General features: G+C 43.3%; 1 protein-coding gene across 1 annotated transcript in view; it reads left to right on the forward strand.

The window, feature by feature from the left end:
• The first annotated feature begins 872 nt into the window (after window positions 1-872).
• MICU2 (mitochondrial calcium uptake 2) overlaps window positions 873-14,855 on the forward strand; it is a 74,611-nt gene continuing 60,628 nt past the window's right edge. Inside the window, exon 1 of the mRNA XM_035114701.3 lies at window positions 873-1,096. Coding sequence (XP_034970592.3) covers window positions 881-1,096 — 216 coding nt within the window. The 5' untranslated portion in view covers window positions 873-880. The remainder of the gene's footprint in view (window positions 1,097-14,855) is intronic.

Below are 14,855 nucleotides of genomic sequence, written 5' to 3' on the forward strand. Positions count from 1 at the left end.
GTCTCCCACCACCCACGCGCAGGGTTCACACAATCTCTTTTCCCCGATGGAAACGCCTGTGGAAATTGCGCGTGCGCACAGAGAGCGAGAAAGCGCTAGCCTTCGTGTTCTTAACAGCTGTAATCGTTTGTAGACATAGCAAAAGTGCAGAATGGCAGTTTAATCATGAGGCAGAACTTCCAAGTTCCTTTTCGTGGGTTTCTTTTTCTGCCTCCCCTAGGACACAACGGAGAAGATACCCTAAAACAGCGGCGGCGTTTGAGATCGAGGTGGCCAACCAAAAACGAACAAGAACAAAAGCGGGGACGGGCGTTCTTATTCTTTGTGCTTCAGGTCTTATTTTGTGTGCGTGAGGGCGGGGGAATGAGTTTAGATTTTAGAAAGTAAGGATTGAATTGTCGGTTGCAGTTCCACAATCTCCACCCATCATGAAAGTTGCGGATTTGGGAGGGAAGTTTATGACAACAATCCATTATTAATAAATTGCTGTTAAAGCTGCGGGTTTGCAGCCCCCAATCTCCCCAAAGGCGGCAGCAAATGTCGTTTTGACGAGAGTGCCCTTGCAGACCTGCTTCCAGCCCAAACCTACCACTCAAGTCGCATGCAGAAGCAGCCTTGGGCTCCATTAGTTTGCATAAAGACGCTATCAGATGCTTTAAGTTTTGCTTAAACACACACACAAACACACACACTTCATGAGAAAAGGATAACAGCTGCTGCAATTTCCCCCAGCAAGGGTACGTGTGAAGGAGCGGCGGGGCGGGGGAAATCATCATCGTCATCCCGGAAGCAGCAGCAGCAGCAGCAGCGTACTAATCTACATCTTGAAAGTCTATAGTTCCTGATAGGTGCTCGCGGCGCTATTCCTACTTCCGGAAAGATGGCGGCGGCCTGGAGAACCGTTTGGGCGGTTGTCTCCCGGGGATACGTGAGGCGCGGCGGGGCGCCGGTGCTGAGCAGCCTGCGGGCCTACAGGCCCGGGGTGGGCCCCTGGCTTGCCACTGCCGCTCTGGTCGGAGGCGGCGCGTTCGTGGGCTTTGGTGGAGGATGGAGCGGGCAGGGAGGGAGCGGCGGCTTCCTGACAGTCCTGGCTCAGGTAGGAGACGAGTAGCCGCTGCCGGCCTTCCTTCCTTTCCTCGGCGTGGAAATGACAGCGGGGGCCGAAGCGAGCGCGTTTGCCCAACCTTGCTCTAGTGTTCCCTGTTCGTCGGTTTTAAGTTTCCGGGCGGTTTGCGCGGCTCCTGCCATCATCCATCGAATTGGAAATTTTCATAACCCGCCTCTCACGGAAGCGTATGCCCGGGCGGTGTGGTATTTCAGATGGGTGGTCGCGTCAGTCCTGTCGCAGCAAGAACGAAAGGGGCCCACCTTCAATACTTGGCACGCCTTGTTGGGGCTTAAGCTCTGGAAAACACAAGAGTCTCCAGTCTAGATGTATGAACTGTCATCTTTAGGCGCAGGGATACGCGACTGTAAAAGGGACGGTTTCAAGCAGCTAGAGCTCAATAGTAATAGTAATAATAATAATAATAAATACATGCAGAATAAGCACAGTAACACAACAGTGAAAAGGGATCAATTCTGCAAGGCTGAATACAGAGGCATAAAATAGAACTGTTTGCCCAAGTGCTGTCGACTCCTTTATTGCTGCTGGGGTTTTTTGTGCTTCAAAGGTCTAAGGGAGTCTACTGGCACTTTTGTCATGGGGGAGACAATATGATACATGGATTTGATAGTGTAAATAATAATAATAATAATAATAGTTATTTATACCCCATCCATCTGGCTGGGTTTCCCCAGCCACTCTGGGCGGCTTACAGCACATGAAAAATTGTAAAACATTAGGCATTAATGCAAAACAAACAAACAAACAAAACAACCCCACTGAGGGCAGTTTTATAGTTTCGAGTTGCAGCGCTGATACCTAAAGGCAGAGTAAAATAAAAAAAAGGAAAACTCAAGGAAGTGGTTATATGCGGATGTGGGGAGAGGGGGAGAATGGCTTATCTAGAAAATAAATGCAATGCTTGCCGGCTTTCCAGTTGGTGTCCTCTGAAAGTAAAGGGCAATTAAACTGAGCTTGAACCCTGGGAAGATCGAGGTACTCTGAGTTGGTGGTTTCTGTTCATGGGAGATAAACCAGTTGCCTGTTAATGGATGGGGTTGTTCTCCCTATGAAAGAACAGGTTCGGAGTTCCTGGATCCATGATTGTCACAGGAAGCTTAGGTAGGTTCAGTGACTAGGAGTGCATTTACCAGCTATGGTACTGTGGCCATTCTTGGACAGGGATTGTTTGACCATCGTGATTCATGCATTGGTAATCTCAAGCCTTGATTATTGCAAGGTGCTCTATGTGTGGTTACCCTTGGACCTATTTCAGATGCTCCAGTTGGTACAAAATACTGCAGTTAGACCGCTGATGGGGACATACTATCGGCAGCATATACCTTGGGTGTTCAAAAGCTTGCACAGGGCCAGGTTCAAGGATCTTTTATAAATTTATAATGTCTCTGACAATTTAGGCCCCCAATAATTTTAATCCCTTTTATCCCTGCCAGATCACTGAGGTCTTTGTGAAAGTCTTTGCTACTCTTGTCCTCTATATCTACCAGGATTTCTGTGTGCAGTATTGTGGGCCCAATTTTGTGGAACTCCCTTCCAGTTCTAGTCAGGCTGTATGTCTTGAGCCCACTGAAGGCTTTAAAATTGAAGTCTGATTTTATATTTCTTGTACACCACTTAGAGACAATTGTAGTTAAGTGGCATACTAATTGTTCACATAAAATAATAATAAAGTGGCTTGACAAAAGATGTGAAGGAAGATATATAGAAGTTAATTGGCAGCAATATATGAGGAGCACAATTATATTTCACTTTAAGCGAGTAAGTCAGTACTTACAATGCTGTTGTTGTAAGTAAACCTGACAGGAGGAAGTGTACTTGCTTCTGCTTAATAGCACATATTATTATAGGATAACAAAGGTATTAGTCACTGGCAATACCTGTGGATGAATAAACATCTGTTTTCAGTGTTAAAATCAATGAATTGTAACTGGTTTACATCAACTTGTGATGTTGTAATTTGCCATAATGTAGTCATTATAGCTTAACTGCTATATGCATTTTAAGTTCCATTGGGCTGATGGAAGTTGCTTTTGATCAGTCATGTATAAGATTTTATCACTAGGGCATTCATTGTTCAGCTGTATGAAGCTGAAGTTTAGTCACTAAACATACATCAAAGTATCAAATATTTTATTTCCTTTAGTTTATACTGGCACAACATTAGCTTGTGCTTCTCTAGTATAACATACCATATTTTTCCGTCTGTAAGATGCCCCCATGTATAAGATGTCCCCTATGTTGGGGGACTCAGATTTAAGGAAAAGGGGGGGGAGAGATATATGTGTATAATATGCCCCCTAATTTTTGACATTATTTTTAGGGGGGGAACCTACATGGAAAAATACGGTATATTCTGATGGACAATATTTTCTCCCATTTGCGCTATGCCACAATGTCGGTGTCTAAAAAGTTAAGAGCTTGTGTTGTCTGTGTAGCTCTCACCTAATGCTTAACTTTGTTTACATAAAAATGTACTGAATTGGTTTCTATAAGATTAATATATATTTACTCATTCAGGGGAAAAATATTTCACAAGTAAAATGCTCAACTATGCTGTCTGAATTGCATCATGTAGGAAGCCATATGTTTTAAAAACAAATAAGGACATTCATGATTTTAAAAAGAAGTTACTTACAAAACACCCTTTATGTCCATCTCTGTCCTTAAAAGCCCATGGGAATTACGTGGTTGCTGTCTGGGGTTACTTTCATTCCAAATATCAATGCTTTGTTTCTTAGGGGAAGTGAAATAGGATAAACCTTATGTCTCCTGGTGAGTACAGAGAGTCTCCAGATCCAAATAGGAAGCATTGTGTCTATTTCTAGACACCCAATAATAATAGAACTGGTGTAGCATAACGACTGAGGATAGAATGAAGGGAAGTCCCTGGTTCAAACTTTTAACTACAAATTGCCTAGAAGGCCTTAAGAGAGCTGCTATTTCCCACCCACTCACAAATCTACAATATGAGGAAACTTTGTGGCCTTAGGTCTCTAGTAAGGATTGCTGTGTTATTGTGCACGAGCCATTCTCAACACTTGAAATGTACTAATCCATATATATGTCACGTTGCTTAGACTTTTGTGTTGTCCACCTCTGAAACTAAACTTTTGTTAAAATGTAGTGACTCTTGTAATTCTCCACATTTAATTTAAAATATGATGACTTTCAGTTATTCAAATTCAGTTATTCAGTCGCCCTCCATTTCTTTCCCGTGCTCTGGATCTTTCCTGTTTTAGAATTTAGGATGAAGGTAGTACATCAGATTTCTGCAGTGCTCAAAATAAAAAGCTTTTTCTTCTATGTGGACTCGGCGTAGCAATTAGCACAGTCATTTTCCAATGTTGTTGGATGCCATACATAGTGATACTTCATACTTGTTTATCTTTAGCACTGTATTTCCAATATCAGAGTCACAGTAATGTACTGCAGAAGATTTTGAGATGGGTCACTTCTGTCAAACATCTGTTGTTGGCTTTGACTTAATGTTTATTTTCAGACAGCTTGCAATCCTCTGCATTAACATGCCACTACACTGCATGCTCCTCTCATTAACCAAGTTGGGCTTGGAATGTCTTGTCTTCATGGGTTTACTTTTGTGATCTTAAGCCTTGAGCTCAGCCAGTTCTTTGGTACAGTGATTTGTTTTTGCATTTAATGGCCCTTCTAAATTCTGCGTATTAACTTCAGCTTCTAAATCAAACTAGTCTCTGGTCCTTTCTCTAGATTTATTCCCTGGAGTCTTCAAAATTGCTTCATTTTTTATTTTATTTTTTAAAAGCAAAGTGATTGTCTAGTTGGGCTTGCAGTTCAGACAAATGCTTTAAAGGTCATAGAGCTCTTTATACATTGAAAGTATTATAGAAGTTACCGATAATTTAATTGTACTGTTAGTGAGGTACAGTGGTGCCTTGCTAGACGAATTTAATTCGTTCCACGGGTTTTTTCTTATAATGAAAAATTCGTCTAGCGAATCCCATAGGAATGCATTGAAATTTTTTCGAAATTTTTTTTTGCCCATAGGAACGCATTAATTGAATTTCAATGCATTCCTATGGGAAACCGTGATTCGCTAGATGAATTTTTCATAAAACGAATTCATCTAGCGAGGCAACCTCCGCTCGAAAAATCCTTTCGTTAAGCGGAAATTTCGTTAAGCAGGGCATTCGTTAAGCGAGGCACCACTGTATTGTAATGGGTAGACTATACCTTTATAAAGTCCTAGCTAGGGGGTGGTGTGCATAACAAATAGTATTCTATACATTGAATTGTGCTTGAAGGCTTGGAACAGGGCCATTCTCAGTGGGGGCTGGGTAGGAGTTGGTGGCCAAGTTTCTTCCAGTTCTAGAATTGATCAACTTTCCTTCTAATTCCCATCTTTATTCCTCAGTCCATGCATTCAGGTCAATAGTCCATTTGCTTCCTTGGACTATTGCTACTGAGCTAATAGATTGCTAAGAGCTACTGCTCTTCATCTATTGTCTGCATTGTATTTGTTTTAAGATTCTTGATGAATTTATCTTTGTTTTTAATGATGGTTAAATGTATGTGTTTTGTGAATATTAGACTCTATATATCATTTTAGTTGGTTTGGGTAATTTTATTTGATCAAGTGGTTTATATGGTTTAAATGAAGTGTAGGCTGGAGCAGGCTAGTTCAAGGTATAATGAAACTTACATTAAAAACTGTTTGGCGAATGGAGACATCCTGCTATAATAACTAAATCATGTGTTTGGATAAGCTTGTCAAAACAGAAGCCTTTTCAGTGGACATCTAAGAGTTATCTGCAAGGGGCTCAACATCAGCCTTGACTGTTGACCATGGGGCTGATGGGAATTGTAGTCCAAAACATCAGGTTTGGGAAGGCTCCCTTAAAAGATGAAATACAAGAAGATAAAGACAGATGATGTACTTATTGTAGCAGGAAATTGTTTTGTTGTTTTTGCTATATCTTTGTTCAGGGAAATACGGGAGGATGTTAGAGGCAGAACATTCTCTTGTTACCTACACTATGGGGAACTGGCTCCAGGCACCAGGCCTTTTGGCAGACCAACTCTGTGTTAGAAAGATGTCTGCAAATGTAACATGAAGACTGGCAACATCAATCCCACCGTGTGGGAATCCCTTGCAGACAACCACAGTGCCTGCAGACAGACAATCAGGTTGTGTATCTATAGCAGTGACCAGAGGAAGAATAACCGCTGGGAGGAGCGCAGAGAGAAGAAATGCTATCAGCACAACTGGACACTTTCATCTGCCCCAGCTGCAACAAAACATGTCTCTCCTGTCTCAGTCTCTACAGTCACAGCAGGCACTATAACCTTCCAATAGTTTGACTTCACCTCCAATGGCGCACTCCATTGTCTCCCAAAAAAGATGCCAACCAACTACGGTATCTGTATTATTATTTATTGGACCACTATATCACCAGCAGTTTACAAACAAACACAATTAAAATTGTGACATTAACAAGCTCATTGTGTTAAAATAACACAAAGCAAGGTACAGTGCCTGACATAATAATTCTACCACAACAGATCATTCATAGATGAAAAGTAGAATTATTCACTGAAAAACTGATGCGTAAACAACATCATTTCATGACGTTATAGCCTGCAACAATCTCTGGTAATAAAGTTACCTACAGAAGGATTGCTGTTAGAACATTTAATTTACCTATATACTTGAGTATAGCCAACCTGAATATAAGCCCAGGCACCTAATTTTACCACAAAAAACTAGGAAAACATATTGGCTCGAGTATAAGCCTAGGGTGGGAAATGCAGCAGCTACTGGTAAATTTCAAAAATAAAAATAGATACCAATAAAATAACATTAATTGAGGCATCAGTATGTTAAATGTTTTTGAATATTTATTTCAAAGAAAAAAACAGTAAACTAGCTCTGTAAGTGGAAAAGAGGGTCAACAAAAACAATATTGTATCAACAATAACTTTAAAGTACAAAAACCTTAGCTCAATCAGCAACCAAGCTAAAACACAAGAGTTAAAATCCTTCAAAACTGGATTCCTCATCATCATCTTTATGCCCAAACAGAGATTCAGCTTTAGCTGGTGTGAGGTTATCAGCATAGACATTGTCATCATCACTGAGTTAGCAGTCATCGCCACCACTGCTATCGTTCTCATACAAAGCTCTGTCTTCACTGTCATCCATAGCATTACTAATGCCACATTTCTTGAAGGCATGTTGCACCATGTCCTCTGGCATCTCTTCCCATGCATCATGAACCCACTTTGCTATTAATTCTATGTTGGGCTTCATCAGATTTTCAACTTTTGTCAGTCGGGCTTGACCAGATGACATCCATTCATGACACATCTTTCGCACACGGTTTTTGAAAGGTTTATCTAAACACACATCTAGGGGCTGCAATACAGATGTAAGCCCACCTGGAATAACGCAGGTGGCACTGTGGGTTAAACCACAGAGCCTAGGGCTTGCTGATCAGAAGGTCGGCGGTTTGAATCCCTGCAACGGGGTGAGATCCCGTTGCTCAGTCCCAGCTCCTGCCAACCTAGCAGTTCGAAAGCACGTCAAAGTGCAAGTAGATAAATAGGTACTGCTACAGCGGGAAGGTAAACGGCGTTTCCGTGTGCTGCTCTGGTTCGCCAGAAGCGGCTTTGTCATGCTGGCCACATGACCTGGAAGCTGTACGCCGGCTCCCTCGGCCAATAATGCGAGATGAGCGCACAACCCCAAAGTCGGACACGACTAGACCTAATGGTCAGGGGTCCCTTTACCTTTACTAGGGGCTGCAATACAGATGTAAGCCCACCTGGAATAACGGCCAAAGTAACTTGGGAAGACTTTGCCAATTTTTTTATGTCATCGGATGTGTGGGCTCTGAACATATCCCAAACTAGCAATGATGGTTTTTTCTTTAAGGCTGCTCCTGGTCGTCCATTCCAAATTTCTACCAGCCATTTTTTTGTTCCATCTTCATCCATCCAGCCTTTAACATGTGCACATACTGTAATTTGTGGTGGGAATTTGACCTTTTTAGGCAAGGTCTTTCTTTTAAAAATAATGACAGGCCACAGGTTAGTTACATTAGCCAAACATGACAGAACGACTGTGAAATGGTTTTTTTTTTCATTTCCTGTGGTTCTGAGTAAAATAGTTTTGTCTCCCAAACTTGCCACAGTTCTGTTGCTTGGAAGATCAAAGGTCATAGGTGTTTCATCCATATTCCCAATATCTCCCAGGTCATAGTTATGGATCCTTCTTTGTTTTATTATGAATGAATGGAATGATACCACTTTTCCATCAAGGTCTTTTGGCAACTTCTGTGAAATCTTTGTTCTTTGCCACAAACACAGGGCAAACCTATTCATGAAGCGGGTACACCATCCTGTTGACGCAACAAAATTTTCAATGCCTGGTGTTTTTAATTTGTCATCTTTAGTCATTTGAAGGGCACGTAAGCAAATTTCCATGCGTGTTACGCGGTAACCATTTTGACAACACTCCATAACCAATTTATGCAATTCAGTCTCTAGAGCCCCATATGAAGTTGTTATACCATGTCAAGATTTTTTTGCCTTCCTTTGGAATCTTTTCCAAGGCAGCTTTCATTTTCCACCAGTCCCTTGTGTCAACACAAAATTCCCTACTTGCAATAGTGTTATTGCTTTCTTCTGCTCTTGACACAACCTTAAGTTTGAAACCAGCTTCGTATGACCTGCATTTTTGTTTTGGTCCGGGATTACAAGCATTGGGATCCATTTCTAACAGGATAAAAAAAAAAGTGCGTACACAATGCAGCGTGTATATTATGAGCCCTAACACAGGCTGCTCTATGCAAGCATAGTCAACACTGGGTCCAGATAGGGGTTAGTAAGAAAATAAAAAATAAAATATAGCAGACTGAGTACTGTAAATAAACGTACTGTATATCCAAGACCAGAGAAATACCGGTACTTGTATTCAGCAATGCTTGGGCAGAGCAAGGGGGCATGACCAGGGGGAGAAGAAGAGGTGGCCAGCGTGCAGGAGAAAAGAAGAGACGCTTTTGGGCCGCTCGTCCCATCTCCGCCCCTGCCCCCGCTCGCAAGAGCAGGCATAGGAGCTGCGGTTGGGAGAGGCGCAGCACAGTGCCTCTCCCAACCGTGGCTCTTGTGCCTGCCCTTGTGAGAAGCGGGCGGCGACGGCGGGACCAGCAGCGAGAAAGGGCTGCTTTCGGGCCGCTCATCCCTCCACCGCTGCTGCCCACCTCTGCCGCTCGCAAGCGCAGGCACGAGCCACAGAGGGCAGCGCCTCTCCGAAGCCAGCCAGGCCTTTCTTGCTGCGACTCACTCGAGTATAAGCCGAGGGGGGCTTTTACAGCATTAAAAATGTATTGAAAATGTCGGCTTATACTCGAGTATATACGGTAATCAACAAGTCTTCAAAATTATGTAATTACAGCACTATTCATTGTTCAAATTGATTTCTTTCCTGCATATATTATGGCTTAGAGCATTATTAAGTTTCACAGTATCAAGAATTGGAGAACCTGTTTGCAAGAAGTATACATAAGTGCTTGGTGCTCTGCCAGGAGCTTCTACCAGCTGGCTCAGTTGTGTGAGCTTATGTGGGAAAAGTCTAGAGTTCCTATTTTAATCTCTGCCCCAGAGTATAAAAACAACTTGAATTTGCACAAGCTTCTGCATAATATGAACCACAGATTCTAAATATGTGTGCAAATTGTATGATGGTGATAAGTGGGTATAAAATATACCTAATTACAGTGCTATAGTTTTCGTATTACTATAGCATGTGTACTTAGAACTAAGCCCCATTGAGTTTAGTGGAACATACTCCCCAGTTAATATGTATCAGATTGTAGCCTTAAGCATCTTGCAGTGGATATTTTTTCCCTTTTTGTATTATGCACAACAGGAAAGCAATGCAATCATTACTATTATGGCCTATGCTATGTATTTTTGTGTGTAATATTTTTCTCAAATGATATCACAACCCTGAGGTCAGCATGTCTTGTCTTAGTTCACTGTCTTTTAAACGCCCAAACCCCTAAGAAGATATTACAAATCTTTTCTGGAAAGTCTTTTTATTATACGCTATAATCAAGCTAGGAGCTCCCAGTGCTGCTTTTATTCTGTATTAAAATGTGTTAAAGAAGCTCTTTAAGTATCATGTATCCATGAAGAAGTTTAAATAACTTGGGTATTAAATATATCCCAAGTATCATGCTTTGCATTAGTGACATACAGACATTGTCATGTTGAGTGACCAAAACAGTCAATAATATAGCAAGTATGGAATCTGTAAGGCCATAATGTTATGTTTAAATTTAGAAATGGATTTTACTTTGGGGTGTGCACTTGTTTCACAACATAGTATCGCTTACAACTTTTTGAAAGCAAGATATAAATATCTTGAAGCTTTGACTTTGAAAATATACTGGATCCATGCTTTGTATTAATATTTCAGTTAGGGTTCTGGAAACTATCAAGTGCCCTCTTATATACTTGCTTTTCTCTAATCTGCTTTGTTACAGACATTCATTACTTTTGCTATGTGAGATTAATTATGGAAATCCTAAGCTTCATTTGCATTTATGCAACAGTGTCTTTAAAATATGCTGTATGACCAAAGGAGGATGGTGTTGATGGCTGTTGTTTATATGACAATTCCTGTTCTTTCCTTTCTGTCAACAAATGCAATACCTTTAGTTTCCATAAGTGTTGACAGATCAATTAGCAGGAATCTAGGTAATTGGGGGGGGAAGCATTTTGTCCAAATTGTAAAATATGGTATAAACAGCAAATTTTAACTGGCACACCAGCCATCAATTTTCCTGTGGCTAATTAATTCTCATAGACACTAATTAATTGGCAGGTGTTCCAGGGTCCACATATTCACATAAACAACACTTAAAATAGGATTGTGTGCATTATACAATTAGTTATATTGTGTTGTATCCAGTGGTGCATGAGCAGAGGCAATACTGTATAATGTCTGCTTCATTTCCTTTTCTCTCCTTCCCCCTGTACTCTGTCCAAAAGGTCTCCCCGGAGGGCCAAGGGGACCTATTGAACATTGTGGACTGTATCTTACAGCAGCGTTTCTCAACCGCTGTTCCGCGGTACACTAGTGTGCCGCCAAACGCTGGCTGGTGTGCCGGGACATGCCGCGGCGAGAAGGGCGATTTGCTGCCTTGTCACGTGCCGCTGGCCTTGGGCAGCCCCCCCCCCAAAAAAAAGGGAGAGAGAAGAGGCCAGGCGCTGCAGGGCGCTCCGAGCGCTCAGCACTTTGGAGCGCTCCGCTCTGCAGCCGCCGGCCTTGGGCAGCCCCTCCCAAAAAGAAGAAGAAGAAGAAGAGGCCAGGCGCTGCAGGGCGCTCCGAGCGCTCGGCGCTCCGGAGCGCTCCGCTCTGCAGCCGCCGGCCTTGGGCAGCAAAAAAGAAAAGAAAAGAGGCCAGGCGCTGCAGGGCGCTACGAGCGCTCGCCGTTTCGGAGCGCTCCGCTCTGCAGCCGCCGGTTCCAGGCACCGAGGCGGCAGGCCTCGGGCAGCCCCCCCCCAAAAAAAGAGAAAGAAGAGGCCAGGCGCTGCAGGGTGCTCCGAGCGCTCGGCACTTTGGAGCGCTCCACTCTGCAGCCGCCGGCCTTGGGCAGCCCCCCCCCCAAAAAGAAGAAGAAGAAGAAGAGGCCAGGCGCTGCAGGGCGCTCTGAGCGCTCGCCGTTTCGGAGCACTCCGCTCTGCAGCCGCCGGTTCCAGGCACCGAGGCGGCAGGCCTCAGGCAGCCCCCCCCAAAAAAAAGAAGAGGCCAGGCGCTGCAGGGCGCTCTGCGCACTCCCTGCTGCTACAGCAGCAGTAACAGCAGCCGGTTCCAGGCCCCTCTGGCTGGCTGGGGCGCTCGGTGGTCTCGCTCTACAGGGCATGGAGGTATGTCTTATGGAGGTGGTGTGCCTCGTGATTTTTTTCACGGAACAAGTGTGCCGTGGCCCAAAAAAGGTTGAGAAACACTGTCTTACAGGGTTCCAGAGGGACGTGGAATGCCCAAAATATTAAATGCTTAAATATTTAAAGTTAATGGCTACAGAATGTCCCTAACTGGTGTATATATATGATTATTTCTCCTGTATACTTGTATTTGTTAATCTTTCTGTTGTATGTCAGTTCAGCTGGAATTAGACCTGTGATGTGCCTACTTTGGTGATAAAGCATGGTATTCGGGCATACATAAGCCCAAGGAGAGAAGTCAAGGAAAAGTTTTCATAGTGGTAAGGAGTTAGATTGCCTCTTGAAGACTTCATTCAGAAATAACATGTGTTGGGAAAAGCTTTTGGGTTTAAGGACATGCGCACACCAAAAGCACATTTCTAGAGCTCAGTTCCTTCCAACCTGCAAAAATCTTTTCAGGCTCAGCTTATCTTTGCCGTAGAAAGGATTCTGAATGTGAGTTTGGGCTCTAAGAAGCAGCCAAAGGGTTGCCGTGTTTAATAACTGACAAGAGGAGACTCAGGGAGCTGAAGCATGTTACTAAGGGTCCCACTTGAGTACTTTGTGCTAAGGAGACGCAGGTGGCTCTGTGGTATGAACCACTGAGCCTCTAAGGCTTGCTGATTGGAAGGTCGGCAGTTCGAATCCATGCAATGGGGTGAGCTCCCGTTGCTCTGTTCCAGCTTCTGCCAACCTAGCAGTCTGAAAGCATAGCAGTGTGCAAGTAGATAAATTGGTATCGCTGCAGCAGGAAGATAAACGGCATTTCTGTGCGCTCTGGCTTCTGTCACGGTGCTCCATTGCACCAGAAGCGGTTTAGTCATGCTGGCCACATGACCCGGAAAGCTGTCTGTGGACAAATGCTGGCTCCCTTGGCCTGAAGCGAGATGAACGCCACACCCCATAGTTGCCTTTGACAGAACAAAACTGTCCAGGGGTAATTTACCTTTACCTTAGTTTGTGCTGGTTAGCTGTCAGGTACTATTTTCTTATGAGTAGAGAGTAGAAGTACACATAATTGCAGTGAGAATATAAGATGAAATTGGCTTTTCTTTTCTTGGGTAAATTTTTTGGGGCGGGGGAGGAAATGCAAGCTTCTGTGCATTATTAGCCTTGGTGTTAATTTTCAGTTTTTGAATCTCATGTGGTTCATATGGTGATGTTTGTCCTTGGTACAACTGCTCTAAAAGAGTGCTGCAAATGTAAAGGGAGGTACATCAGTGCTTCCTTGTGCTTCACTTTATTTAGCCATGTGGCAGTGTGTTCCAGACCATTCCAAACTCCTTCCAGTAAATGAGCTTACAGAAGACTGTGGCACATGTCTCAAGTTGATTTTTAGTGCTTAGGTCACCACTCAAGCAGGCGTTCTGATTCTTTCTTTTCCTCCAGCCATCAGCCAAAGACACGAGTATGTGCTGAAGTTTCTAAGAGTTGGATAGCTTATACAGCAGGGGTGGGGAACCTTTTCAGCTCAATGGCCACTTTAACTCATGGTCAGCTTTTGGGGGATCTGTGCTGCTGGTGGGCATGAGCACAGGCAAAAACAGATAAGACATAGGTAGAAGAACATAGACCAATGGATGTGGTTTTTACATTGGTAAAGAAGATTACCTTTCAGCCATGCAGAAATTGGAGGTTTCTGCATGCACTCACATATAGCCATCCTCTACGTAGGCAAGCCCCTTCATGGATCAATGCCTTGTCGTGGCGAAGGGGCTTGAATAACTCAGAGAAGCTATGAGCTATGCCATGCAGGGCCACCCAAGATGGACAGGTCATAGTGGAGAGTTTTGACTAAACATGATCCACCTGGAGAAGGAACTGGCAAGCCACTCCAGTATCCCTGCCAAGAAAACTCCATGGACAAAGACAACAGGCATATAAAAGTTATGACGCTGGAAGATGAGCCCCTCAGGTCGGAAGGCGTCCAACATGCTACTGAGGAAGAGCGGAGGACAAGTACAAGTAGATTCAGAGCTGATGAAGCGGCTGGGCCAAAGCCGAAAGGACGCTCAGTTGCGGATATGCCTGGAAGCGAAAGGAAAGTCCGATGCTGTAAAGAAAAATATTGCATAGGAACCTGGAATGTAAAAACCATGAATAGAGGTAAGCTGGATGTGGTCAAAAATGAGATGACAAGAATAAATATCGACATCCTGGGCATCAGTGAACTAAAATGGAAGGGAATGGGTGAATTCAGTTCGGGTGACTATCATATCTACTACTGTGGGCAAGAATCCTGTAGAAGAAATGGAGTGGCCCTCATAGTCAACAAAAGAGTGGCAAAAGCTGTAATGGGATGCAATCTCAAAAATGACAGAATGATCTCGATACGAATCCAAGGCAGACCTTTTAACATCACAGTAATCCAAGTTTATGCACCAACTACCGGTGCTGAAGAAAGTGAAATTGACCAATTCTATGAAGACCTACAACACCTTCTAGAAATGACACCAAAGAAGGATGTTCTTCTCATTACAGGGGATTGGAATGCTAAAGTAGGGAATCAAGAGATAAAAGGAACAACTGGCAAGTTTGGCCTTGGAGTTCAAAATGAAGCAGGGCAAAGGCTAATAGAGTTCTGTCAAGAGAACAAGTTGGTCATCACAAACACTCTCTTCCAACAACACAAGAGACGACTCTACACATGGATATCACCAAATGGGCAGCATCGAAATCAGATTGATTATATTCTCTGCAGCCAAAGATGGAGAAGCTCTATACAATCAGCAAAAACAAGACCTGGAGCTGACTGTAACTC

This window comes from Zootoca vivipara, chromosome 4 (genome assembly GCF_965207765.1).
Source record: "Zootoca vivipara chromosome 4, rZooViv2.hap1.1, whole genome shotgun sequence".
In the NCBI taxonomy this organism is placed as follows: domain Eukaryota; kingdom Metazoa; phylum Chordata; class Lepidosauria; order Squamata; family Lacertidae; genus Zootoca; species Zootoca vivipara.